At 51.9% G+C, this 21645-nt stretch overlaps 1 protein-coding gene across 3 annotated transcripts in view; it reads left to right on the top strand.

The window, feature by feature from the left end:
• The first annotated feature begins 699 nt into the window (after positions 1-699).
• The window catches only part of CELF5 (CUGBP Elav-like family member 5), a 41558-nt gene continuing 20612 nt past the window's right edge, over positions 700-21645 (top strand). The window contains exons 1-3 of one of the 3 annotated variants that reach the window (XM_074529059.1): positions 700-1109; positions 7758-7840; positions 20337-20388. In XM_074529059.1, coding sequence (XP_074385160.1) covers positions 821-1109; positions 7758-7840; positions 20337-20388 — 424 coding nt within the window. In that variant the 5' untranslated portion in view covers positions 700-820. The remainder of the gene's footprint in view (positions 1110-7757; positions 7841-20336; positions 20389-21645) is intronic. The other 2 variants (XM_074529058.1, XM_074529057.1) reach the window with 2 other exon arrangements.

The following is a 21645-nucleotide window of genomic DNA, read 5'->3' as shown; positions in this document are numbered from 1 at the left end:
CATCCCCTCAGTGCCTCACAGCATCTGGCAGAGCTGGAGGAAAGCGGTGGGAGAGCGATGCAGAGCCTCCCTCACACCATGAGGGAGAGCCGGTCCCCTCAGCAATAATGGCTGCTCCAACCAACATGGATACACAACCTGACCATCTGGCACGGTCTGACACAGAACCGGGCTGGGGATCCTCCACCCAGCCCCAGACAGGAGAGAGCTGAGCTGCTTGGAAATAAGGGGACTTTCCCTAGAAAGGCAGGGACAGACAGACAGACAGAGAAGCCTGCCCGGGGTGGTAGAGCTGGGGCCGTGTGTGGCTTCCCCTTCCAGCTTAGCCCCCTCCAGCCCCCGTGCTCGCTGCTGGGTCACGGCTGCGTTACAAAATTTTCAGCTTTAAATAATCTCTTCGCCTCCAGACCCTTATGCTGAGGCACCAAGAAAATGGGCCGAATGCTAATTTCTGACACGGATGTGGAGCGGCTCTGCCTTCGTGGGTGCTCTGAGCTCTCCCTTGCTCCCAGGGCCCTCAGCGCTCCTGGGCCCTAAAAGCACAAAGGGGACGGGCATCGCAGCGATCACTGCCGCCTTGTTGCCTCCACCACCCTCTAGTCCCAGCCGGTCCTGAGTGACCCTCCCGGGTCGCTCCCGGGGGTCTCCGGTGCCGTCCCCGCTGCCCCCCGTTCGTGAGGGGGCGCGGGGCGCGGCAGGGGGCGCTGTGGCGCGGCTCTTTGTGGCGCCGCGGCGGCGGCGCTGGCGGCGGGGCCGTTCCCGCCGCGCTGCCTCCCCCGCCCGCCCGCCCGCCCGCCCGCAGCCGCGCCGGGCGCGGGGCATGGCCAGACTCACCGAGGGCGAGGCGAGGAGGCAGCCGCCGCCGCTCCCGCCAGCGCCGCAGCCGCCCCCGCCGCCGCCGCCGCGCCGAGCCTCCCCCATGAGCAGCAGCGGCGGCGCGGAGCCCCCGGCGCAGCCCGACAGCATGAAGGACCTGGATGCCATCAAGCTCTTCGTGGGGCAGATCCCGCGCAACCTGGAGGAGAAGGACCTCAAGCCGCTCTTCGAGCAGTTCGGCAAGATCTACGAGCTCACCGTGCTCAAGGACCGCTACACCGGCATGCACAAGGGTGAGCGCGGCGCGGCGCGCACAAAGGGGCGGCGGGCCCCGGGTCGCTCCACGCGTGACCCACCGCGGTGTGCTGCTCTCCCACAGCCCCGCGTCCCTCAGCGGGGACTGGCAGCCCCGATCCGCTACCCGGGAACGCGTCCGCATTCCCAGCGCCCACGGGCGGGGTCTCCATCCCTCGGCCCCTCCGGCAGCCCCGGGCCTGTGGCCCCGCGTGGGGTGCGGTGACAAAGGCGGCGATGGGCAGCGCGGGCCGGGCCGAGGCTGCCGCGGAGCGCGGGGGCCGCAGCGGGACCGACCCTCGCTGGGCCGTCCCCGAGGGGGCTCACACCGAGCCCGGGCACGGCTCCGGCGCTGCGGTTCTAAAATCCGTGCAACAAAGAATATCGGCCGCGAACGTGCTGCTGTCAGTGGCGTGTGGGGTAGGTGAGGGGCCTCGGTGATGGCACACGGGGAGATGAGGGGTCTTCCATCGCTGAAGGAGGACCTTGAATGGGTGCTGAAAAGTTTGAGGAGGCTCCTTTAGCCTCGCTTATTGTTGTGTTTTTACGCTGAAGAGGTGCCGCGTTCGCCGTGGCGGCTCCCTTCGGTGGAGCGGCTCTACCCCACCCCAGCAGGTGTTTGGGATCTTGTGACCAGCGCGGCTCCAGCCAGGAAAGGAACTCACGGAGTTGTTTGCTGGAGGATCCCAGGGGGTGATGGCAGCATCGCTCCCTGGCGCAGGTAGAGCAGCCTGCAGGGAGCCGACAGTGAGTGCCCTGAGAGCTGTCGGTGCTCAGCATGGGCTGCTGTGCCCTAAAATGATCTGTAGTGGGGCCATGTGTTGGTGCATGCTGGAGGGAGTGTGCAACGCTCAGTCGTGATGCTTCAGATTTAGGAGGAAGGGTAGGAAAAATCCAGTGCCTTGGCAACGTGAACCGTTCTAGACTGAACGGAGAGGGAAGAGGACAAGAAGAAAACAAGTGTATTTTCAAACAAAAGGCCAAATCTAACTCTCCAGCACAAAAGGAAAACACTTTCTCATTGAAGCCCGTGGGGGCTGGGCTGGCATGAATTTAGGTGAAGAAGTGTGTCTGGTTGTGAGTGAAAAACGAGGATGCCATGTGCTTGTGTGCAAGGAACTGCATCCAAACCTGCTGCCAGGGGCTGGTGAGTTGCAAGGTTTCAAACCCAGCAAGGAGGAGAATGGGCCTAAGGCAAGAGACAATTGCACATTTCATTCCAGTTGACATCTTAAATATAGACTGTGTGGTCTGAGGTCAGCTTCCAAGCAGGAGACAAATTCTAGGGATCTGCTTAGGTATGGAAATTAGAGGGGGCAGCAGTGGTATTAGCCAGATGTGTGTGATATTAACTTGCTGTTAAAAGCAGGATTTCTGCAGCAAGATAAATACATCCTTTGGGTTCTAACATTTTATTTGAGTGAATGTGGGTGTTGTTGGTCAGGGGTTCTGTCCAGAAGATGCTGTTGAGATGTGAGGTTGTCTGGGTGTTTTTTGGGGTTTATTTCCAGACCTCTTCAGCTCCCTATGCCCCTCCCTGTCCTGTTTTGTACCAAGTGAGAGGCTGGGATTCCTTTCCTGGTGCCATGAGTTTGCATGCAGATCCTCAGCCTGTTTTGGAACAGCCTCTCCGGAGAAGTCATCCCTTGACAAGGAAGTGTGTGGGGGTTTATCGTGCAGCCAGGGAACGGATCCACAATCCAGCCCACCCTGGTGCCTGCTCACTCTCATTTACCAGCTCTGGCTGCAGTGCCTGTGCTCCACGCTCATCCTGGTGAGGAGCTGCTGCTGGCATCTGCAGGCCTGCAAGGTGCCAGGCCTGACCCAGGAGCTGCAGTGTCACAGCACTGTCACAGCCCCCAAACTGGGGACGCTTTGGCTGCAGTGAGCACAAGCCACCTTTCTGGGGCAGTTCTAACAGCAGACTCAGTTTTCCCTCCCCACCTTCCTGATCTGCAGTGAGATCCAATTGACAGCTCACATGCAGCTTCCATCTGCTTTTTTTTCCCCTTTCTCTCCCCAAAGGGGAGGAAGCAGTTGTGTGAGAAGCCAGCACTGCTGGTGATGCCCAGCGTGTCCCCTTGTATTCCCCTGCAGGAATATGGAGCTGAGCAGCCACCTCTGCCTCCAGGGAGCAAGAAAGGGTGGAAAAGGCCTGCCAGGGGGCTGGAGGATGTGAGTTGGGCTGCAGCTCCTCTGTGGGTGCTGAGAATGGATGAATTTGGTAGAGGCAGAGGAGAATCTTAGAGATTTAAAAATAAGAGCCCTGCTATTTTCATGGTTTTGTTAGTACCTGACTAGTCATGTCTCAGCAACCTGGCTACTGGTAGCTGATACTGTTCCAGCCTAATATTATTCATGAGGCAGTTTTTCTATTTATGTTAATCACAGATCCATTTGCATGTTAATGGCAGTGTTTGTCTCAAAGCTAATATTTTCATGGGAAGAGAGGGGAGGTGTTTGAACAGGCTTTTGGAATGGGTCAGGGGAGGCTGAGTGGGCAGAATCAAGTGGAAATTTTTTGGCCTTGTGTTCCAGGATTAGGCAGAAGGCATTTCCTTCACAAGTGTCAACTGGATGGGTTTCCTAGGAGTGCTCATGGGAGGGAAAGTGGAGCCATTAAGGAGTGTGAGGTGCCAAAATGAATTGCAGGGAAATATTCAGCAGGGGCAGGAGCAGCCCTCTCCCAGTGTGTGGACAGATAGGTGGATTTTCCAGAGGGATACAGAATGATACAACACCACCCTCAGCCCAAGTTGCCTCCCTGGCAGCCCAGTTTTGACTCAGCTTCTGCAGCCTTGTAGATTAGCTCCCCACTGACTCCTCACTTCCCCTGCTGAAGTGTTTAATGTGATTTCTGATGCTAAGCAGAATCTCGAGATCCCTCCCTCCTGCACACCAGCAGCCTTTTCTTGCTCAAGGCTTTAGACTGCTGATGTGTGGAGTAATATTTAGGATCTGAAGGGACTGTAAATTCCAGAGTCAATGTGTAGTTTGTAGGGAGGATCAGGCTCTGAATATATACATTATTTTTTATGCAGTCTCTTTCAAGTGAAACTAGGCTGGGTTCTGCCTTTAGGGAGCTGGAAACCCTCTTGGAGCCCATGGAAGTAGGGTGGTACCACCAACACTGGTTTTCTAATGGATTTGAAGGCCAGGTCACCAAAGCCTCAAACAGCAGGTGGAATTGGGTATCTGTGTTTGAGGCTTTGGTGACCAGGCCTTCAAATCTGTCAGAAATAGATTATAGAGGTTATAGAGTTTGGTCTCTCTGGTGGGACAACACTGGTGGGACATAGAGGGATTTTTGGCAGAATGATGGGGATGTGGCTTTGCAGAGAGACCTGGCTTTGCAGAAAGTGCTCTGGGTGCTGTCCTGCATCCCTGTGACATAAAAGGGATTTTTGGCAGAATGATGGTGGCCTTGCTTTGCAAACAGACCTGGCTTTGCAGGCAGTGCTCTGGGTGCTGTCCTGCATCCCTGTGCTGGGAATGGGTCATTGGCACTGCCTGGAACCTTCCAGGCTGACACTTCTGAACACCCTGAGCACTTTCTAACACCACGTCCTGTGTCTCAGCAGGCACAGCTGCCTTGGTGTGAGAAGTGCCCAAAGGGGCCTGAGCCTGTCTGAGCTGGCTGTTAAATAAAGCAGGGAATGTGGAAGTGAGAAAGCCCAGTGAGAGTGACAGGCCCTCTGCACCTCTGCACATCTCTTCACATCCTTGGGTGGCTCTGTCACCTCAAAGTTTTAGGAGCCCAAAGAACCCATGAAGGACAGGGTGAGCAGAATCCTGTCCCAGCATCCCAGGAGTAGCTGCACAAGAGATAATGGCTCTTCAGGAAGGAAGTTTATTTCCCCCAAATATTTATTTACGCAATTAGAGCACAGTGTTTCTGCCAAACCTTTTCCTCTATTTCTGACCAGGGCTTTGCAAAGAGAATGGAATTGATCATCTCCAAAACACCTGGTTGTGGAAGGCAGTAATCATATTTTCCAACATCTTTATCTCCCTCCTTTCCAGAGCCAGTGCAGCTTCCCAGGTTGCTGCAATTGGGGAAGTAGGAATGAGAGGAATGTCCTCAAAGCTTAGAGACATGGAGGGCAGTGGACCAGGCTGTCCTGTACCTGCAGCCCCAGTCCAGACAGGACTTTAGAGGCTGCCTGAGTGCTGCTCCATGCTTGAGTGAGGAGAAGGAGCACAAGTGGCTTCTGCTGAGCAAATCCCCACCCCCTTGGAAAGCAGAGCAGCCCTGGGGATTGCATTTGGGTTGGAAATGGAATGAGGCATCTTCAGGCCCCACAGTTACAGGGTGTTTCTCTGGAAGGTGCTGCCTCTTGGTAGCTGAGCTGCTGAAAGGTGAGCAGTGTTTCTGCCTTTGATGTAGGGAAGGACCAGAGGGCTCTAGGGAGGGGATTCAGGGCACTTTGTCATTGGTCTGGTGGACCTAGGTGTTGCTGGCCTTTCCAAATCCCTGAGCTGGCATGTAACACTTCCCTGTGTGAGGAGTGTCTCTCCTTTATCCCACTAAATGATGTGCCTTTGTCCAGTTCTCATTTTCAGCTTGTCCTCCCATGGATTGGCGTTTTTGAGGGTGCTTTCCCTCAGTTTTGCCATTGCTGAGCACAGGAATATGGGAATCAGGGTTTGCATGCTTCATGTGGACATAACTCTGCTCCTATCCTGAGTTTTCTGAGGTTGGTGGCTGATGCTCCTGAGGCAAGAATAGTGCCTTCACTGCACGTGGGCATAGTACCAATGCATTGAAGCTTTTAGTGGAATAAATTGCTTATTTCCAAGTGCTGACTTGGGAGTTTTGTGAGCTAAACCTGGCCCAAATTATCTCAGAATTCTGAGTCTTGTATGACTTGCAAAGTAGCAGCCTGGAGCAGCAGGTGGAATTGGGTATCTGTGCTTGAGGCTTTGGTGACCAGGCCTTCAAATCTGTCAGAAATAGATTATAATCTGTCAGAAATATGTTATAGAGCTTGGTCTCTCTGGTTATAGAGCTGCTTTTGAGGTTTGATGTCAGAGCAGTCCATGGGAAGAGTGAAAGCTGAAGGGAGCTTTTAGAGCCAGCTGCCTTTGCCAGGAGTAGGCAAGTTTACCTGCATTCTTCCTGACCTCACTATATTTGTTAAATTACCTCTTGGTCCCATGTTTGACTTTGGTGCAGCCCCAAAAATGGACAATGAGCCCCAGCCTGATTGCCCATTCAAAACCTGGGCAATGAGGAGCTTTCATGAGCTCTCAGAAGATACCTAGTGCTTGTGTGCTGTTTAGGGAAGGTTTTTTCCCCCCTAGCAAGAGGTGTGAGGACAGATGTGAGTGTGAGGACAGATGTGAGTGTGAGGACAGATGTGGGTGTGAGGACAGATGTGGGTGTGAGGACAGATGTGAGTGTGAGGACAGATGTGGGTGTGAGGACAGATGTGAGTGTCAGGACAGATGTGATGTGCTTACCTGCAGCAGTTCCTTAGCATTGGGATGGAAGAGCAGGATAATGGTGTTGCTGTGGTTGGGATTGTCCTGAGGAGCTGGGGTGGAGGGGAGAGAGGTGCAGGCAGTCCCTGCACCACCTTTGGGTGCAGCTCATGGAGAGCTGAAGCTTTGGGGTACCCCAAGCCAGGCACAAGAATGTGGAGGCAGAAAAATGGGCTTTTCTGACCATAACAATGCATCTGCAGCCCCAGCACAGCAGTGAGGACAGGGATATTCATCAGCCAGGCAGAGGGACTCATCCTGCCTCTGCCTGGGATGTGAAATGCCACTGTGGATAGGAGGGGCACGAGTGAGGGGGTCAGATGCATTCTGAGTCTATTCTCCAGTGCTTTGCCTACCCTCATCTGAAACAACTCAAGTGACAGAGCTCCAGGCACTTCCCTGGGGAGATCATTCCACAGTCTAAATCTCTTTCTGCTAGGAAATGTTTCTTGATAACAAGCCAGATTTTTTCCTTTGCTTATTCTTAGCATCAGAGCACCCAAAGATGATCCCTCTTCTTCCTGGAGGGGCTACAACTCCTCCCCCTCCTCCCTTGGCTCCAGCTTTCGTCTGAGGTGTTGAGTCATATCTTGACTGAGAATGTCAGGATCTGGCCTTTTCTCTGTGCTTTTTGTCTGGCTTCTTAGGCTGGCCCTTGCAGAATGCAGGATGCTCTGCTGGGCTCTGTATTGTCCTTGTGTACTTTGGTGGGTGTTTGTGTGCATCACACAGGGCCAGGCCTCTCCTGCCACAGCTCCCTGATTTGTCATCAGTCTGGATCATGGAGCTTTTGTATAAGCCTAAAATCCCAGATACTTCTCTTCTTTCCTTGCTGCTTTTCTTCTTTTAATCAGTAATCATGCTGGTCCTTGCCTCTGTCCTGATCCTCGTGTTTGGGGCTGTTTGTGCCACAGACAGGCTCAGCTTTCCTTTTCCTCCCCCTTTGTGTCACCTTGTTCAACACCTGTGTCAAGCCCCTTTATTCACTGGGACCCTTTTCCAGCTCTTAACAGACTTCAGATGTGGCCTGCAAATCCTTTCACGTTGTTTCTTTGTCTTTTTTTTTTTTTCCCCTGGAGCTTTAGACACATCCAAATTATGTAACATTTGTGTTGATGTTCATCTGCAAGTGCCTAAGTTGACACTGTGTGTATCTGCTGCAGGTTGTGCATTCCTCACATACTGTGCCAGAGACTCTGCCATCAAAGCCCAGACAGCCCTGCATGAACAGAAGACTTTGCCAGGGGTAAGTCCCAGTGAATTTTGTGAATTGTCTGCAGTTGCTGTGGGCAGGATGATGGGGAATTTTCAGGGGAGGGAGTGAGGGTGAGAAGTGGCTTAGATCAGTTCTCCTGCTTGTGGAAGAGAAGGGTGTTTGTTTCAGGGATAAGGGAGTGGAAGCACAGCACTGCTCCTCAGAGCTGCTGCTTTTCTGCTTTTTTTCCTGTTTCTGTGCTGCTCTTTTCCCTCTGTGGTGTGGCAGCACTCCTTCAGCTTTCTGTCCCTGTGGGCTTTGGGGTGAAGTGTGTGGGTGCACAGTGGGCACTGCTGAAAAACTCACACAAGATAAAATACCAGAGCCTTTTTCCAGGTGTGCAGAACCTCCTGGTGCATCCAGTTCCACTCTGCCATTGCCCTGCAGGGTGCCTGGATGAGGCTCTGATGCAGTGGCTGAATTGGATCAGCCTCTCAAAAATAAAATACACACTTGCCACAAGCCATTGTTTGGAAGAGAAATGAGTTATTTATAGGTGAGAGAAGTTCTGCTGGTCTGTTCCTGGGTCTTGCTGGTTTGGGAGCAGAGTTCAGTGGGATTTGAGGGAGGCTGGGCCCTGTGGATCAGGTCCCTCCTCTGCCTCCCTGGGACCTGCTGGAGAGCTGGAAGGAGTTCTGGATTGTTGCCCTTCCCATTTTGGTGTGATTTAAGAGCTTTGACTGGGCAGTTCCCTTGCTGTACTGAGGGGGTTGATCAAGCACATTGAAAGGATTCATTTGGAGGTGAGTAGGAGGAGGAGTTGGGTACTTATAGATAGAAGCTCACAGGAGGCCCTGAGTGCTCAAGGCAACAGAATAATTAATGTAAACCAGGGGTCTCTGGAGGGTGGTTAGGAATTCTTAACCATAACATTTTTTCTTTAACCCATACAGGTCCAAAGAGCTTCTCTCACCTCTCCCAGCTGCCCTCAAGACCTCCACACACACACACATCATTTTCTATATTTGTTTATCTCTGCTTTTTTGGCATGGACTGGAAAATGCATGTGACTTAATTATCACTTAACAAGGTCCTTATCTCAGGCCAGCCAGGGGGAAGAGTACAAATAACCAGCACAAATCTGCCCGAGATATTTTTGTGTGAGGGGAAATGGTTGGATTTTTAAACTAAACCTCGTGTGTTGGTCCAGGGCAGAGCTGACAGTTCTATAAGAACAAGTCAAAGGATGGAGGAGCAGTTGAGAAGAGTCGTGTTAATGCAGTGGGGAAGTCAGATGTGTCTCTGAAAAATTATTCATGGGAGTTGTGGTGCATTCAAGGCAATCTCAGGTTTGCTACAGTTCTACATGGGGGATTTGTTGCTTGTTTCACTGTGTTCTCTTCTGTCTGTGCTCTCAGGGGTTGTAAGAGCTGCATGGAGCAGTGTTTAAAGCAGCAATTTATCTATGATGTGGTGATCTAAAGGCTTTTTATGTGAGGGGAGGTGTAAGACACTGCCTGGGAACAGTAAGAAATCTGTGGTAGGTGAGTACTTTTGAACATCCTTGTCTGGAGACAGTTAATGAGCAGTGTGGTGTAATTATGTTTCAGGATTAGGATGAAGATGAGCTGTGCTGCATTTGGAGCTATTTTCAGGCTGCCAATATAGCACTTCATCACATTTAGTTTCTCTTTTGTTCAGTCCCTCAGTGACCAAGAAGGCACAATTCTCTCTCTCTTTTTGGGCATGTGGAGGTGGTTGCTTGGCATGGCCATGGGCTGGGTGAGCTGAGGTGACTTCCAGCCATGGTTTGGTTTGGTTTGGTTTGGTTTGGTTTGGTTTGGTTTGGTGGCATCACCTGTCCTTGTGGGCAGCCCTTTGGAAATGAATCACACACAGGAGAGCCAGGCAGTTCTTCCCTGTTTTAGGAACAAGAATGTAAAATTTCATCTCTGTTTATTCACATCTGGATCATCTCCTGGTGATCTCTGGGGCAAAGCCCATCACCAGGAGTTCAGCCAGGCCCCAGCACAGGGCAGGGACAGAAAGTTCTGAGCACACCACTGAGATTTCAGTCAATGGGCCACACTCTGATTTCTTGTGCATTTTACCCATATCCTTTCTCTGCATTGCACATAGCAGGAGAAGAAACAAAGCTGAAGGGTTGTGAAGTGTAGGGTGACACAAATTGCCACCTGAGTGCATGACAGGAGGTTTAGAGACATCAAGGGATCAAACTGGCAGAGGAAGGATCTTTTGCTGATCCTACACTTGCTGTTGTACCACCAAGCAGCTGCAGATGCCACAAGCACCAAAACACCTTCCTTTGTTTGCCTCAGTGCAGGGAACTGTGCTTGAACTCAACACTTCATGAACCTGAATAGAGACAAATGAGATTTTTGGTAAGGACAGAGTTATGGAAATGCTCTGGTATGGTTTTTCTGAGACACTCAGGCTGTGATCAGGCATCTGGAGCAGGATTTCTGGGTTCTCTTCCAGGCTGTCACTGGGTAGGTGTGGGCTCACAGAGGAGTTGCTGGGATCCTCCAGGTCTGATGCCAGCAATGTCAGCCCACCTGCAGGGCCATGAGTGCAGTGTAGCTTACCTAAGCTTTTATATATAGTTATATTTATATTTTTAGGTTTTCCATACAAATCAGTAGGAATCACTGTTGTCTGTATTTATTCTTGTGGCATTTGGGGCAAGTTCTCTTTGTATGAGGTCAAAATTCTGTTGTGTCTCGGAATTTGAGTGCTGTTGGATATATGGTAACTGAATGGAATTTAAACTCTAAAAAGCTCATTTTTTAACAGTGAGGCTCAGCATCTTATCCTGAGGTAGACAGAATTTTGGCTTTTACATTCTTTTATATGGACCAATGTGCTCAGGGTGTAAAGGAGCAAGACTCTGATAGAACATCATGTTGGGGAGGACCTCTGATATTATTGAATCCAGCATTAACCCAGCACTGCCAAGTGCACTGAACCTTAATGTCCTTAAATGCCACATTTGATGGTGACTCAACCAGCCTCACCTGTACATAGTGTATTATCTAACACACCTGTGCTGCCCTCAGAGCTGCTGAATTGTTGAAATCAGGCCTTTAAGGCTATTTCCTAACTGTGGTGCCCTCTCCAGCTGCCAGCCAGCCCAGCAGTGCAGTGTTTCACCTTCTCCCCACTCCCTGCCTCACTGAAATGATATAATATCTCAATAACCCATGCCTTTGATTCGTGATTGTGCCTTCACTTTGCTGAGTTCTGAAAGGAATTGGAGAGGTTATTAATGACACACAGTGATCACACAGCAAGTTAAAGCCTCTTGCTAAGTGAAATTTGAGGGAAAAGCATGCAGCTTTTCAATATTTCGCAGAAACGCTTTATGTCTCTTTTCATTTGCAGCCAGACAGTTGCAAATTACATAAAATTGCTCCTGAAGAAGAAGAGGAAGAAGAATAGAGGGAGGAAGTGGAGGGGGGGAGGTTTAAAAAAGTAATTCTTTTGGCAAGGTACAGTTCCAGTTTTATTTCTATGCAGAACAAAGAAAGGCCTGCTGAAAGGTAGGCAAGTAAGTGGCAGAAATTGGTATTGATCCAAGCTGGGAATAAGGGCAGTTTAAGAGCAGTGATGAGGGTACTGAAATGTGGCTACATCATAGGGAGAACTCATGGATGCAGGGACACAGGAATGGAAAATTACAGAGAGCAGCAGCATGAGAGCAGACACAGGCTCTGGGAATGCACCAGGGGTTGGGATGCTGCAGCACTAATTCAGGTGGTTGGGCCCCAGCATCGTGCATGGAGCAGAGGGCTGTGTCCTGTGCTGGGCCATCTGGCAGCATCCACAGCCCGTGGTGGTGGCAGCAGGGAGCACAGGAGGCACTTGGGTGGAGAGGGCAGAGCATCTCATTCTTCCTTCCCCTCTCATTTCTGCAATACTGGTGTGAAACCAGCCTGGACCGGTATTTCTGAAAGTTTCAGGTGGTCTAAATGTTTGGTGAAGTTTGAAGCTGTGCCCTGATCATTAATCTTTGCAGTTTGAACTCTTGAGCAGGGCAGGGTGGAGAAGTTTTTCCCATGTCCATGCTGCAGGTCTGAGAGACAATCCCATTGCTGAGAGCCATGCAGACACAGAGAGCATGGCAAGGCTCTCATGGAAATGGCAGCACCAGGACATGAAGGTGCTGGACTAAAGTTGCTCCTGGGCAAGAAGCAGCAGCAGAAATGCCTGTTCAGTGCAGAGAGAATTGAAAATACTTGTGCTGTTGAGGATCTAGCTGAGGTTTGAAGCTGTGCCCTGCTCATTAATCTTTGCAGTTTGAACCCTTGAGCAGGGCAGGGTGGAGAAGTTTTTCCCATGTCCATGCTGCAGGTTTGATGGACAATCCCATTGCTGAGAGCCATGCAGCATTATCAGTTAGAAATACAGAGAAATACATTTCCAGGCTATCTCATGGAAATGGCAGCACCAGGACATGAAGGTGCTGAGCTAAAGCAGCCCCTGGTCAAGAAACACCAGAAATGTCTGTTCAGTGCAGAGAGAATTGAAAATACTTGTGCTGTTGAGGATCTAGCTGAGGTTTGAAGCAGTGCCCTGCTCATTAATCTTTGCAGTTTGAGCCCTTGTGCAGGGCAGGGTGGAGAAGTTTTTCCCATGTCCATGCTGCAGGTTTGAGACAATCCCATTGCTGAGAGCCATGCAGCATTATCAGTTAGAGACACAGAGAGCATGGCAAGGCTGTCTCATGGAAATGACATGAAGGTGCTGGGCTAAAGCAGCCCAGAAGCAGCAGAAGTGTCTGTTCAGTGCAGAGAGAATTGAAAATACTTGTGCTGGTGAGGGTTTGACTTGAGGGGCTGAGAACTCTCAGTGAGGCAAAGCCCACTGAAGTGCCTGCACTGAAGATGAAGCTGCCAAGGCAGACATTGCCTCCTGTTCCCTGTGGAATTGGAAGAACAGTGAAATTAAAGATCAGCACCCATTCCCACATGCTGACCAAGTGGACACGTTCAGGCTCTGTCCTGTGCACGAGGGCTCTTCCTTTCTCCAGAGGAATTGCACAGCCAGGCCCTGGCATCTCCTTGCAGCACAAAGCTTTGATTTTTGCCTCCCAGAGCTGGGTCTTCCCTGCTGGTCTCACTTTCCTGTGCTGCTGAGCTCCCCTGTACCTGCACACCAGCCCACAGGGCTCCACATTCCCCCCTCCCTGGGGTCATTTGGGCTGGGAGCCTGCACACAAATGTTTGTGAACATGGATGTGGGTGGGATCACAGGATAATTTATGGTGCAAGAGACCCCTGGGGTCTGTGCTCAAACCCCCTCAAAGCAGGGCTGACTACACCACATCACTGAGGGCCTTCTCCAAATGGGATTTTACTGTCTCCAGGGCCATCCTGCAGTCACCTGGGGCCTCTTTTCTCGTCTGCCAGCACCCCTAAAGGGAAACAGCTTATCTCCTATCAGCCCAGAGCAGGCTCAGGGGATTTATTTGGGGTTTGGGGTGGATTTTCCCGTGGGTGTGTCAGTATCCACGGAGGTTTTGCTCTGCTGGGATTGTCAGTGTTAGTGGTTGCCAAGGGAACTGGCACAGCCACTGTGTGTGTGCAGAGAGAGGGTCCCTGTGCCTCCCCCCTCTGCTACATCACCAGAAATGGCTTTTCCTGGCCACTGCCATTACCTGCCATGGGGCAGGAGGAGGGAAAGTGCAGCACTGAACCTGCCAGCACAGCCAGGAGAGGTTTGTGCAGGCTCTGCAGAGCTGCTGCCCCTGGTTCTTCCCTTCTCTGCTTTTTTGGGGTCCTTGGAGGCTGCAGCTTGTGCACAGAGAACCCCTGAAGGTGCTCCCTGGACCAGTGGGAGAGGCTCAGGGTGCTGGGGGTCCTTTCAGTGGAGAGATCAAAGCCAGCTGATGTGCTCCCAGCTTTTCCCTCTGCAGCTTACTTGCATAATTTGGTGACCCATCTTACTGCTGCTTTTTGCAGGCCTTAAGCCCTGAGCATTCCTTGGGGCAATTCCTTGACAAATGTGGCAATCTCGGGCAAATCTCTGAAGCAAGATGCTGCAGCTGACACAGGACTGTGTGTCTGAGCAATTCCTTGGCAAATGTGACAATCTTGGGCAAGTCTCAAGCAAGATGCTGCAGCTGACACAGGACTGTGGATCTGAGCACCCAGCCATGCCTGAGTGTTGTCCCATGACAACATTCTGGAGGCCAGAATGATCTCTTGTGGTCTTGATGAACTTTTTAGAGGAGTTTTTGGGGTTTTCAGTTTCATCAGTCCTTCAGCAATCTCCCTTGCTTGTGCATGAAGATGTAGCTGAGCCTTGCAGGCAGAAGCTGTGTGGTTTGTACTCTGGGATTCACATCCTGCTTCTGCCACAGACTTTCTGCATGATCTTCATCACCACATGCCTCAGTTCCTCCACCTGGAACACACACTGCTCATAATTATCCTTGTCTCCTCCATGGCAGGATTGAATGAGGTGAATTCATAAGCAGCCTGTAGAGCTGTGCCAGAACTTGGTGCTAATGTTGCTCATGTTTCTGTATGAGACAACCCCTCTTTCTCAGGAAGGATGGTTCTCCTGGACAGGACTGAGGCACACTGAGATGTCACAGGGAAGATGCAAGCAGGACACTTGAGCACTGAGACTGGCACTAATCCATCCCCAATCAGAAACAGAATCCAAATGAACAAATCAGCATTTAGATTTATGAGCTCTGCCCACTTAGAAGTGATTATGATCATTCAGGCAGGGCATTTTGAACTGGCCAGAGGAGGACAAGCCCACAATTTGTAAAGTGGAGAGCCTAGGACCTAATTCTGCCAGTGGCCTTGGATGCCTTTTGGTTTTTGCCATCCCAGAGGAGCCAGCCTGCATTGTGTGCTTTGTACACTCTGCTTCTGACCCTCTTAACACTCTGAGGTTCCCCTGCATTGCACCTTAGGGGCTATTTTACATCACTTACTTGTAATTAATAGAGAGGCTTGCCCTGCTGTCTCAGGGGGCTTTTTCCTTCCATCCAGCTTTTGCAATTTGAAAGCTGAAGAAAGGGGAATCTGGGAATCTTCTCCTTGAAGAACAGGGCTACCAGATTGCTGAGCTGACTGCCAGCTCATGCTGGGCACTGATTGAACATGGGGAGCCAGTTCACCTCCACAAGTCTTTATTTGGTGGTGAGAAAAGTGGTGCATTTTGGCTTTGGTGAGACCAATAGCAAAACTTCCTCTGATTTTAGGGTGCCAGGATGTTTGATGCCAGATTCTTGTTCTACAAAGGTGGGGAGCATTTCCTCAAAAGCAGAGGGGAAGGGTTCCCTGCTTCTCTGTGCTGCCCAAATCCTGGGATTTGGGTTTGATGTAATCCAGACACTTTCCCCAAGGCCTCTTAGGGAGGCTCTGGGGAAAGTCCCCAGGGCTGCAGTAACATGGGTTGGACTCGATGATCTTAAAGGTCTCTTCCAACCCAGAAATTCTGTGATTCTGTGATTCTGTGACCCTCCCTGTGGGTGTCTCCTCTCTGTTCTCAGCGGGCTGCCCAGGACATGGCTGCTGTGTGATGCTCCTGAGCTTGGCTGCCTTTGCTTCCCACCAGGAACCCCCTCAGAAATCCAGCAAGGCTCCTGAGAGGGGCAGTGGTGCAGGCAGAGAAGCCTCGGTGAGAGCTGAGAGCAGGGACAGCTGTGTTGTGTATCCAGCCAGGAGGGAAATGGGAGGGAAAAGCTGGAGCAGGAGCTTTGCTGCCCATCTGGTGCCCAGTGCTGCTGCAGAGGATTTCCTGAGTGCACTGGGTCATGGAGCTGCCAGCCCTTGCAGTGGGTGAGGAGGACCCTGAGGTGTGAGGGACAGGGGACATTTGGCCCATGGTGTCCTGACAGCTTGTGCTAAATGTTAGTGTGATATTCTTAAGAAATGAAGGCTAATAATGCTCAGCTGAATAATTGAACAGGGAAGATGAAGCTCAGCTTGTGAGGCAGGTGCAGGCTCATGAATCATTTGCTGGAATTCTCCATCCTACACATGTGCTCACCTCTGTGTTCCTGTGTGGTAAAAGGCATCCATGTCCTTCCACTCTGGGAATTTAAGGCAGGCACATCCTGACAGCTGGGTATGTACAAATACAATTTTCTTATTCAGGTGTGCTCTCTGATTACTGAGCTGGGTATATATAAATACAATTTTCTTATTCAGGTGTGCTCTCTGATTACTGTGCAGCCTCAGGTGCTGACTGGAGGCCAGGAGAATTTGTACTTCCAGAAGTGGGTCCTCCACTGCTGTTCCTCTCTTTCTCCCTCAAATAAGAGAGGTAAAACTTGACCATCCCTACTGTGTGTCCTGTAGGGGACAGAGCTCTTTGTCTGAGACCTGTACACAGAATTTAGGGACAGTGCTTAAGGCCTTAAGTTGGTTTAGTTAAAGCTGCTGTGGACTCCCTATGTTTGAGAGGCCTTTGATAATTTGTTCATCTTTGGTGGCAGCGTGAGAGTGGTGATGGCAGCCTCTTGTGTGCAAGGAGGACCAGGGCTCCTTCTGCCTCAGCTGGGAGACAAATCTGCCAGACAATCCTGCTGCTCTTCTCCAAGCCTCAGCATCTGGACAAATTTCTTGTATCTTGTTTCCTTCTCTTTCCCCTTGTCTTTCAGAGCAGATAAAGAGCAGCTCAGAGCCTCTGGAAATGGGCAGGGCTTGATCTGACATGGGCAGGGAAAGTCTTTCAGTGCCCACCCCAGGTGCTGTTTCAGGTGGGCAGGACAGGAGCTGTGGCCACAGCTGGGGGTGCAGGGCAGCCCTGATTCCTCTTGTACTCCCAATCAGGAGCTGCCTCTGGGTTTGCACCTTTGCTGTGCTGGCACTGCCACCACTGCCAGGGCACCGTGCTGTGCCCAGCTGTGGGCACATCAGCTCACAGGGTCAGTGGCACTGAGGGATGCCACTGAAATGCTCCCCCAGGATTTCAGCTTTGGTGGGGTCACCACCCCTGGGGTCTGGGGGAAAGGACAGGGATGGACAGATGGGGAGAGGGGGCCCCTTCCCCAGAGATCATATCAAAATGTCTCTTTTGTGCAAAGCACAGGGAATGCCCCCAAGAGCTGGTTTCCATGGCAACTGCAAATGTCAGGTTCCATGTGGTGAATAACCGTTTCCATGACAACACCTCCTTTATCCTAGGTGCTGGGAGCTGGAGTGACAGCCCTGTTGGGGGAGGGGACAGGGAGATGGCCTCAGGTACTTTAACCTCCCCCTCTGCTCCCCCATGCTGCCCTCAGCCCCTGCATCCCTGGCAGGGAGCTGCTGGGTGTGAGTGCCCTGCATTTCCACAGCATCCCTGCTGCCCCTCCTACCCCCCCAGGGCTCTGGGGCTTTGCCTTCCTCGCAGCAGCTGAGATCTGAGTCTGTGCCTCACCTCCCTCCCCATCAGCTCAGCTGGTTTTGCATCCTGGGTAGAAACAAAACCATTCCTTGGTGCTGGGGGAATCCATGTCCTGGATGTGACGTGGCCAGCTGCCTCTGCTGGCTCTGCAGGGAGCTCTCTCTGTTCTGAGCACACATCTGGGCTGCCTGCCCTCTCCCACTCAGCCTCTGCCAGCCTCAGCTCACACAGGCAGCGTGCCAGGGCCCGTGAGCACCCACAGCAGCCTCTCAGCAAGGAAATCGGAGGCTTTGTGCAGCAATCCCTGACCTCAGGCTCCTGAATCCCTGCCCCACGTCCCACTCAGCTCAGCAAAGGGCTGCTGGGCCCTCAGCAGTGCTGCAAGTGCTGGGGCCACATGGCAGCAGCAGCAGGACATCAGGAGCTCTGCAGATCCCTGCAGCTGAGCAAGGGTGGGGAAAGGAGCTGGGTAGGATTGATGGAGGTAGCACAGTCAGGACAGATGGAGATGAGAGATCTCTGCAGCCGGGGCATGGAATTTGGGGTTTGTTGCAAAGGGCCAAGTGCAGGGCCCTGCTGGGAGCTGCAGCCACAGCTCAGGGCAGGACTGAGAGGAGAGAGGGGGAGAGAGGATGAGAGGGAAAGAGAGTAAAAGCATAAAAGGGGTAAGAGAGTAAAAGGCAAGAGCTAAGAGTAAGACCTAAGAAAGCCAAGTTCCCATTCCAATACCATAAATCATCTTCTGTGTTGAATATTCTGATTCTCACTAACCAATCTAGTACAAGATACAAATCCTGTAGCATTTCCATACAGCCTATAAGAATCATTACATTACCATACTGTGTTACATTTTAAACCCTAAAAACTCCTCTTTGGGCCCCTTCTGCCAAGCTGTAGGGTCTGCTCTGACCCTTGGGCCTGTCTGCAAGCAGAGGGTGTTGTTCCATCCAAAGGGGATTGCCTTCAGCCAGCCACACCATTGTTGTCCAGTTGTTCAGTAACTGAGGGATCTCAAAGCTTGCTTTCATTTCAATCTTACTTATAGTTTCTATATTCTCAAAATCTTTTGCCAGACAATCATATTTATAATTCTTTCCTGTTTTATCTTCCCCAACAGACCTGCAGCTCTCCCTCTTCCCTGAATGATTCAGCAGCTCTTGGGGCTGTTTTTGTCAAGATGCAGCATGGCACCAGCTGGGCCTTCCTTTGGGGAGCTGCCAGCCCATCCCTGGGGCCATTCTCAGCAGCCCCATGGTCAGTCCTTGAGGCAGGAATGGTGTGGGTCTGCTCCAGCCTCTGCTTATCCTGCCTGGGGTCCTTCAGCCAGGGGAAAACAGCTTCAGAACCCCTCAGCTGCCAGGCAGTGTGCCATGCCAGGCCATGCCAGGCACCCCCAGCTGCCAGGCTGTGTGCCATGCCAGGCCATGCCAGGCATCCCCAGCTGCCAGGCTGTGTGCCATGCCAGGCCATGCCAGGTGCCCCCAGCTGCCAGGCTGTGTGCCATGCCAGGCCATGCCAGGCGCCCCCAGCTGCCAGGCTGTGTGCCATGCCAGGCCATGCCAGCTGTCACCTCCTGGTTGGCATCTCTGCCCTGTGAACTGCAGAGCCACCTCACAGGTTTCCTCCAGCTCTTGGGGATGTGGAGACTGACAAGCCTTCCGCATATTGCATGCTGGCTTTTAAACACATCTCACTTGGTGACTTTTATGGCTTGATTTCATTTTCTGTTTTGTTGCTGTTTTTCCTCAGGGGTTTCCTAAAAGAGGGGGCAGGCTGTGCCTGGACCTGCAGCTCGTGTGCAGGCCTTGCCTGCAATATTCTGGTTGTTTTTTTATGATGAATGTCACTGATTCAGGTCACTGTCAGCCTCTGTGAGTGATGCTGAGAGCCATGGAGTGAGATGTGCTGTGAATGTGGAAATCTGCCCTGTGCGCCGTTCCTTGGAGGATATTCTGGTGCACTTGGATCCTGCTAGCTGGGAAAGGAGGCTACAGCTTGTCAGCTGCCTCTCTGGGCAGCACAGGACACACAGCCCTGCCAGCAGATGAGTTTTGCCCTGCTTTTCAAAGCAGACACTTAAAGCTGTGTGTTCCTAATGCAGCTGCTTCTGTCTCACCTGGAGAGTCCCCAAACCATGTGAGCTAAGCTACCCTTGAGGCTTGTTTGTGCTTGGATTATTGCTGCTGACACTAATGGCTGCAAGAGAAGGAAAAACCTCTTCTCCACACTCAAACAAGAGGAGTTTTGCCACTTTCAACCAGAGCATTTCCCCTGAGGGCCATGAGAGATGTTGGAGAGCAGCACTGCCCTTCTCAAGAGCTTCTCTGGTGTTTGTGTGAGGGCTGGGGAAGGGGAACAGCACAGCCCTGCTTGCCCTGCTGCTCCTGGACAAGTTCTCAAGTCCTCAAGAGTTTCTCTGGTGTACAGGGCTGTCTGTGTGAGGGCTGGGGAAGGGTGGACAGACAGCTCTGCTTGCTGTGCTGCTCCTGGCCAAGTTCTCAAGAGCTTCTCTGGTATCTGTGTGAGGGCTGGGGAAGTGGAGACAGCACAGCCCTGCTTGCCCTGCTGATCCTGGCCATGTTCTCAAGTGCTCAAGAGTTTCTCTGGTGCACAGAGCTGTCAGTGTGAGGGCTTGGGAAGGGGAAAAGCACAGCCCTGCTTGCTGTGCTGCTCCTAGCCATGTTCTCAAGAGCCTCTCTGGTGTTTGTGTGAGGGCTGGGAAGGGTGGACACACAGCCCTGCTTGCCCTGCTGCTCCTGGCCACGTTCAGTGTCCCCTCCCTGCTGCAAGGACAGTCCGTGGTGGCTCAGTGGGTGACGTGGCCGTGCCTGCACTGAGTCAGGGCACGCACAGGAAGAGCTCCCAGGCACAGCCTCACCTCAGGCCACTGCTCAGGCTCCAGTCACATGGTGCTGAGCTGCTTCCTCAGAGTCCTCTCAGTGCTGAGGAGGCAGAGCTTTGTGCATGGTGGGCATTTCCAGGAGAGCAGAGAGGGGAAAAGCGCCAGGTTCCTTTTGGAATAAAATGCTCCCTTCTTCAAGGGTACTGCTGGCCATCACAATGTCTTGGTTTCCCTTCTGCCTCTCCCCTTCCTGTGCCCTGTTGCCAGTGCCCTCAGCAGCCTGTGCTGGGCACTGGGCCAAGCAATAACCTCTGCATTTCTGTTCCCTTGCAGATGGCACGCCCGATCCAGGTGAAGCCTGCGGACAGCGAGAGCCGTGGAGGTAGTTGTCATCTCTCCTTGTTTCTCCTTTGGTGGCCCTGGGCTTGTGAGGGGGACCAGGAAATGAGACACGGGGTCCTGGCTCTGTGTGAGGAGGGGTCTGTGTGTGGCAGAGGGCTGGGGGCAGGAGGGCAGTGCAGGGACACAGCAGGTGCTGAGGGTGATGGTGTGGCTGCCCCCTCCTCGCTTTCCTGTAGGAGCATCAGGGGTAGGATGGACAGAGATGAGGGATCTCTGCAGCCAGGGCATGGAATTTGGGGTTTATTGCAAAGGGCCTGGGTGCAGGGCCCTGCTGGGAGCTGCCAAACACAGCTCAGAGCAGCCTGAGAGAAGAGAGGGGGAGAGAGTAAGGGAGTAAAAAAGGTAAGAGAGCAAAAGGGTAAGAGAGCCAAGTTCCCATTGTAATACCATAAATCATCTTCTGTGTTGAATATTCTGATTCTCACTAACCAATCTAGTACAATATACAAATCCTATAGCATTTCCATACAGCCTATAAGAATCACTACATTACCATACTGTGTTACATTTTAAACCCTAAAAACTCCTCTTTGGGCTCCTTCTGCCAAGCTGGCAGGGTCTGCTCTGACCCTTGGGCCTGTCTGCAAGCAGAGGGTGTTGTTGCACCAAAAGGGGATTACCTTCAGTCAGCCACACCATTGTTTTCCCGTTGTTCAGTAACTGAGGGATCTCAAAGCTTGCTTTCATTTCAATCTCACTTATAGTTTCCATATTCTCAAAATCTTTTGCCAGGCAATCACATTTATAAGGCTTTCCCATTTCACCTTCTCCAACACTTTGGGTGCCATCAGCCTGGCAGTGTCTTCCCCAGGACATTACTGTGTGGCACTGGGGCTCCTGCAGCCTTTGGGAAGAGATTCCTTCATTTCTACACCTGCTCAGCCCACTAAGAGGCAGATCCCTGCAGCAGCACTGACTTTTTAATGTGTTCAGCTCACTGGTCTGCAGCTGATTCTCCTGTCTGCAGCTCCCTCCACTGCCTCCCCCATCACTGCTGAGCTGCCTTGGTCCTGCAGCAGCCCCCAGCACATTGTCAAGGCCAAAATGCTGTTGCAGAAAAGATCACATGATGGGGAAATAATGTCTGAAGGGAAAGGATCCTGAGATGGAGGTGCTGTCAGCCTGCAGGGGACAGCTTGGGCCGAGCAGCATTTGCTGAGAAGTTCAGAGCTGGGAACAAGAGAAGCTGGTAATTTAATGGGGAGCTCTCAGCAGCTCAAATGCCTCCTCCAGGTGGAGA

Source organism: Zonotrichia albicollis, chromosome 29, assembly GCF_047830755.1.
Source record: "Zonotrichia albicollis isolate bZonAlb1 chromosome 29, bZonAlb1.hap1, whole genome shotgun sequence".
Lineage (NCBI taxonomy): Eukaryota > Metazoa > Chordata > Aves > Passeriformes > Passerellidae > Zonotrichia > Zonotrichia albicollis.
Note: the sequence above shows the minus strand (reverse complement) of the source record. Positions and strands in the feature narration are given on the sequence as shown.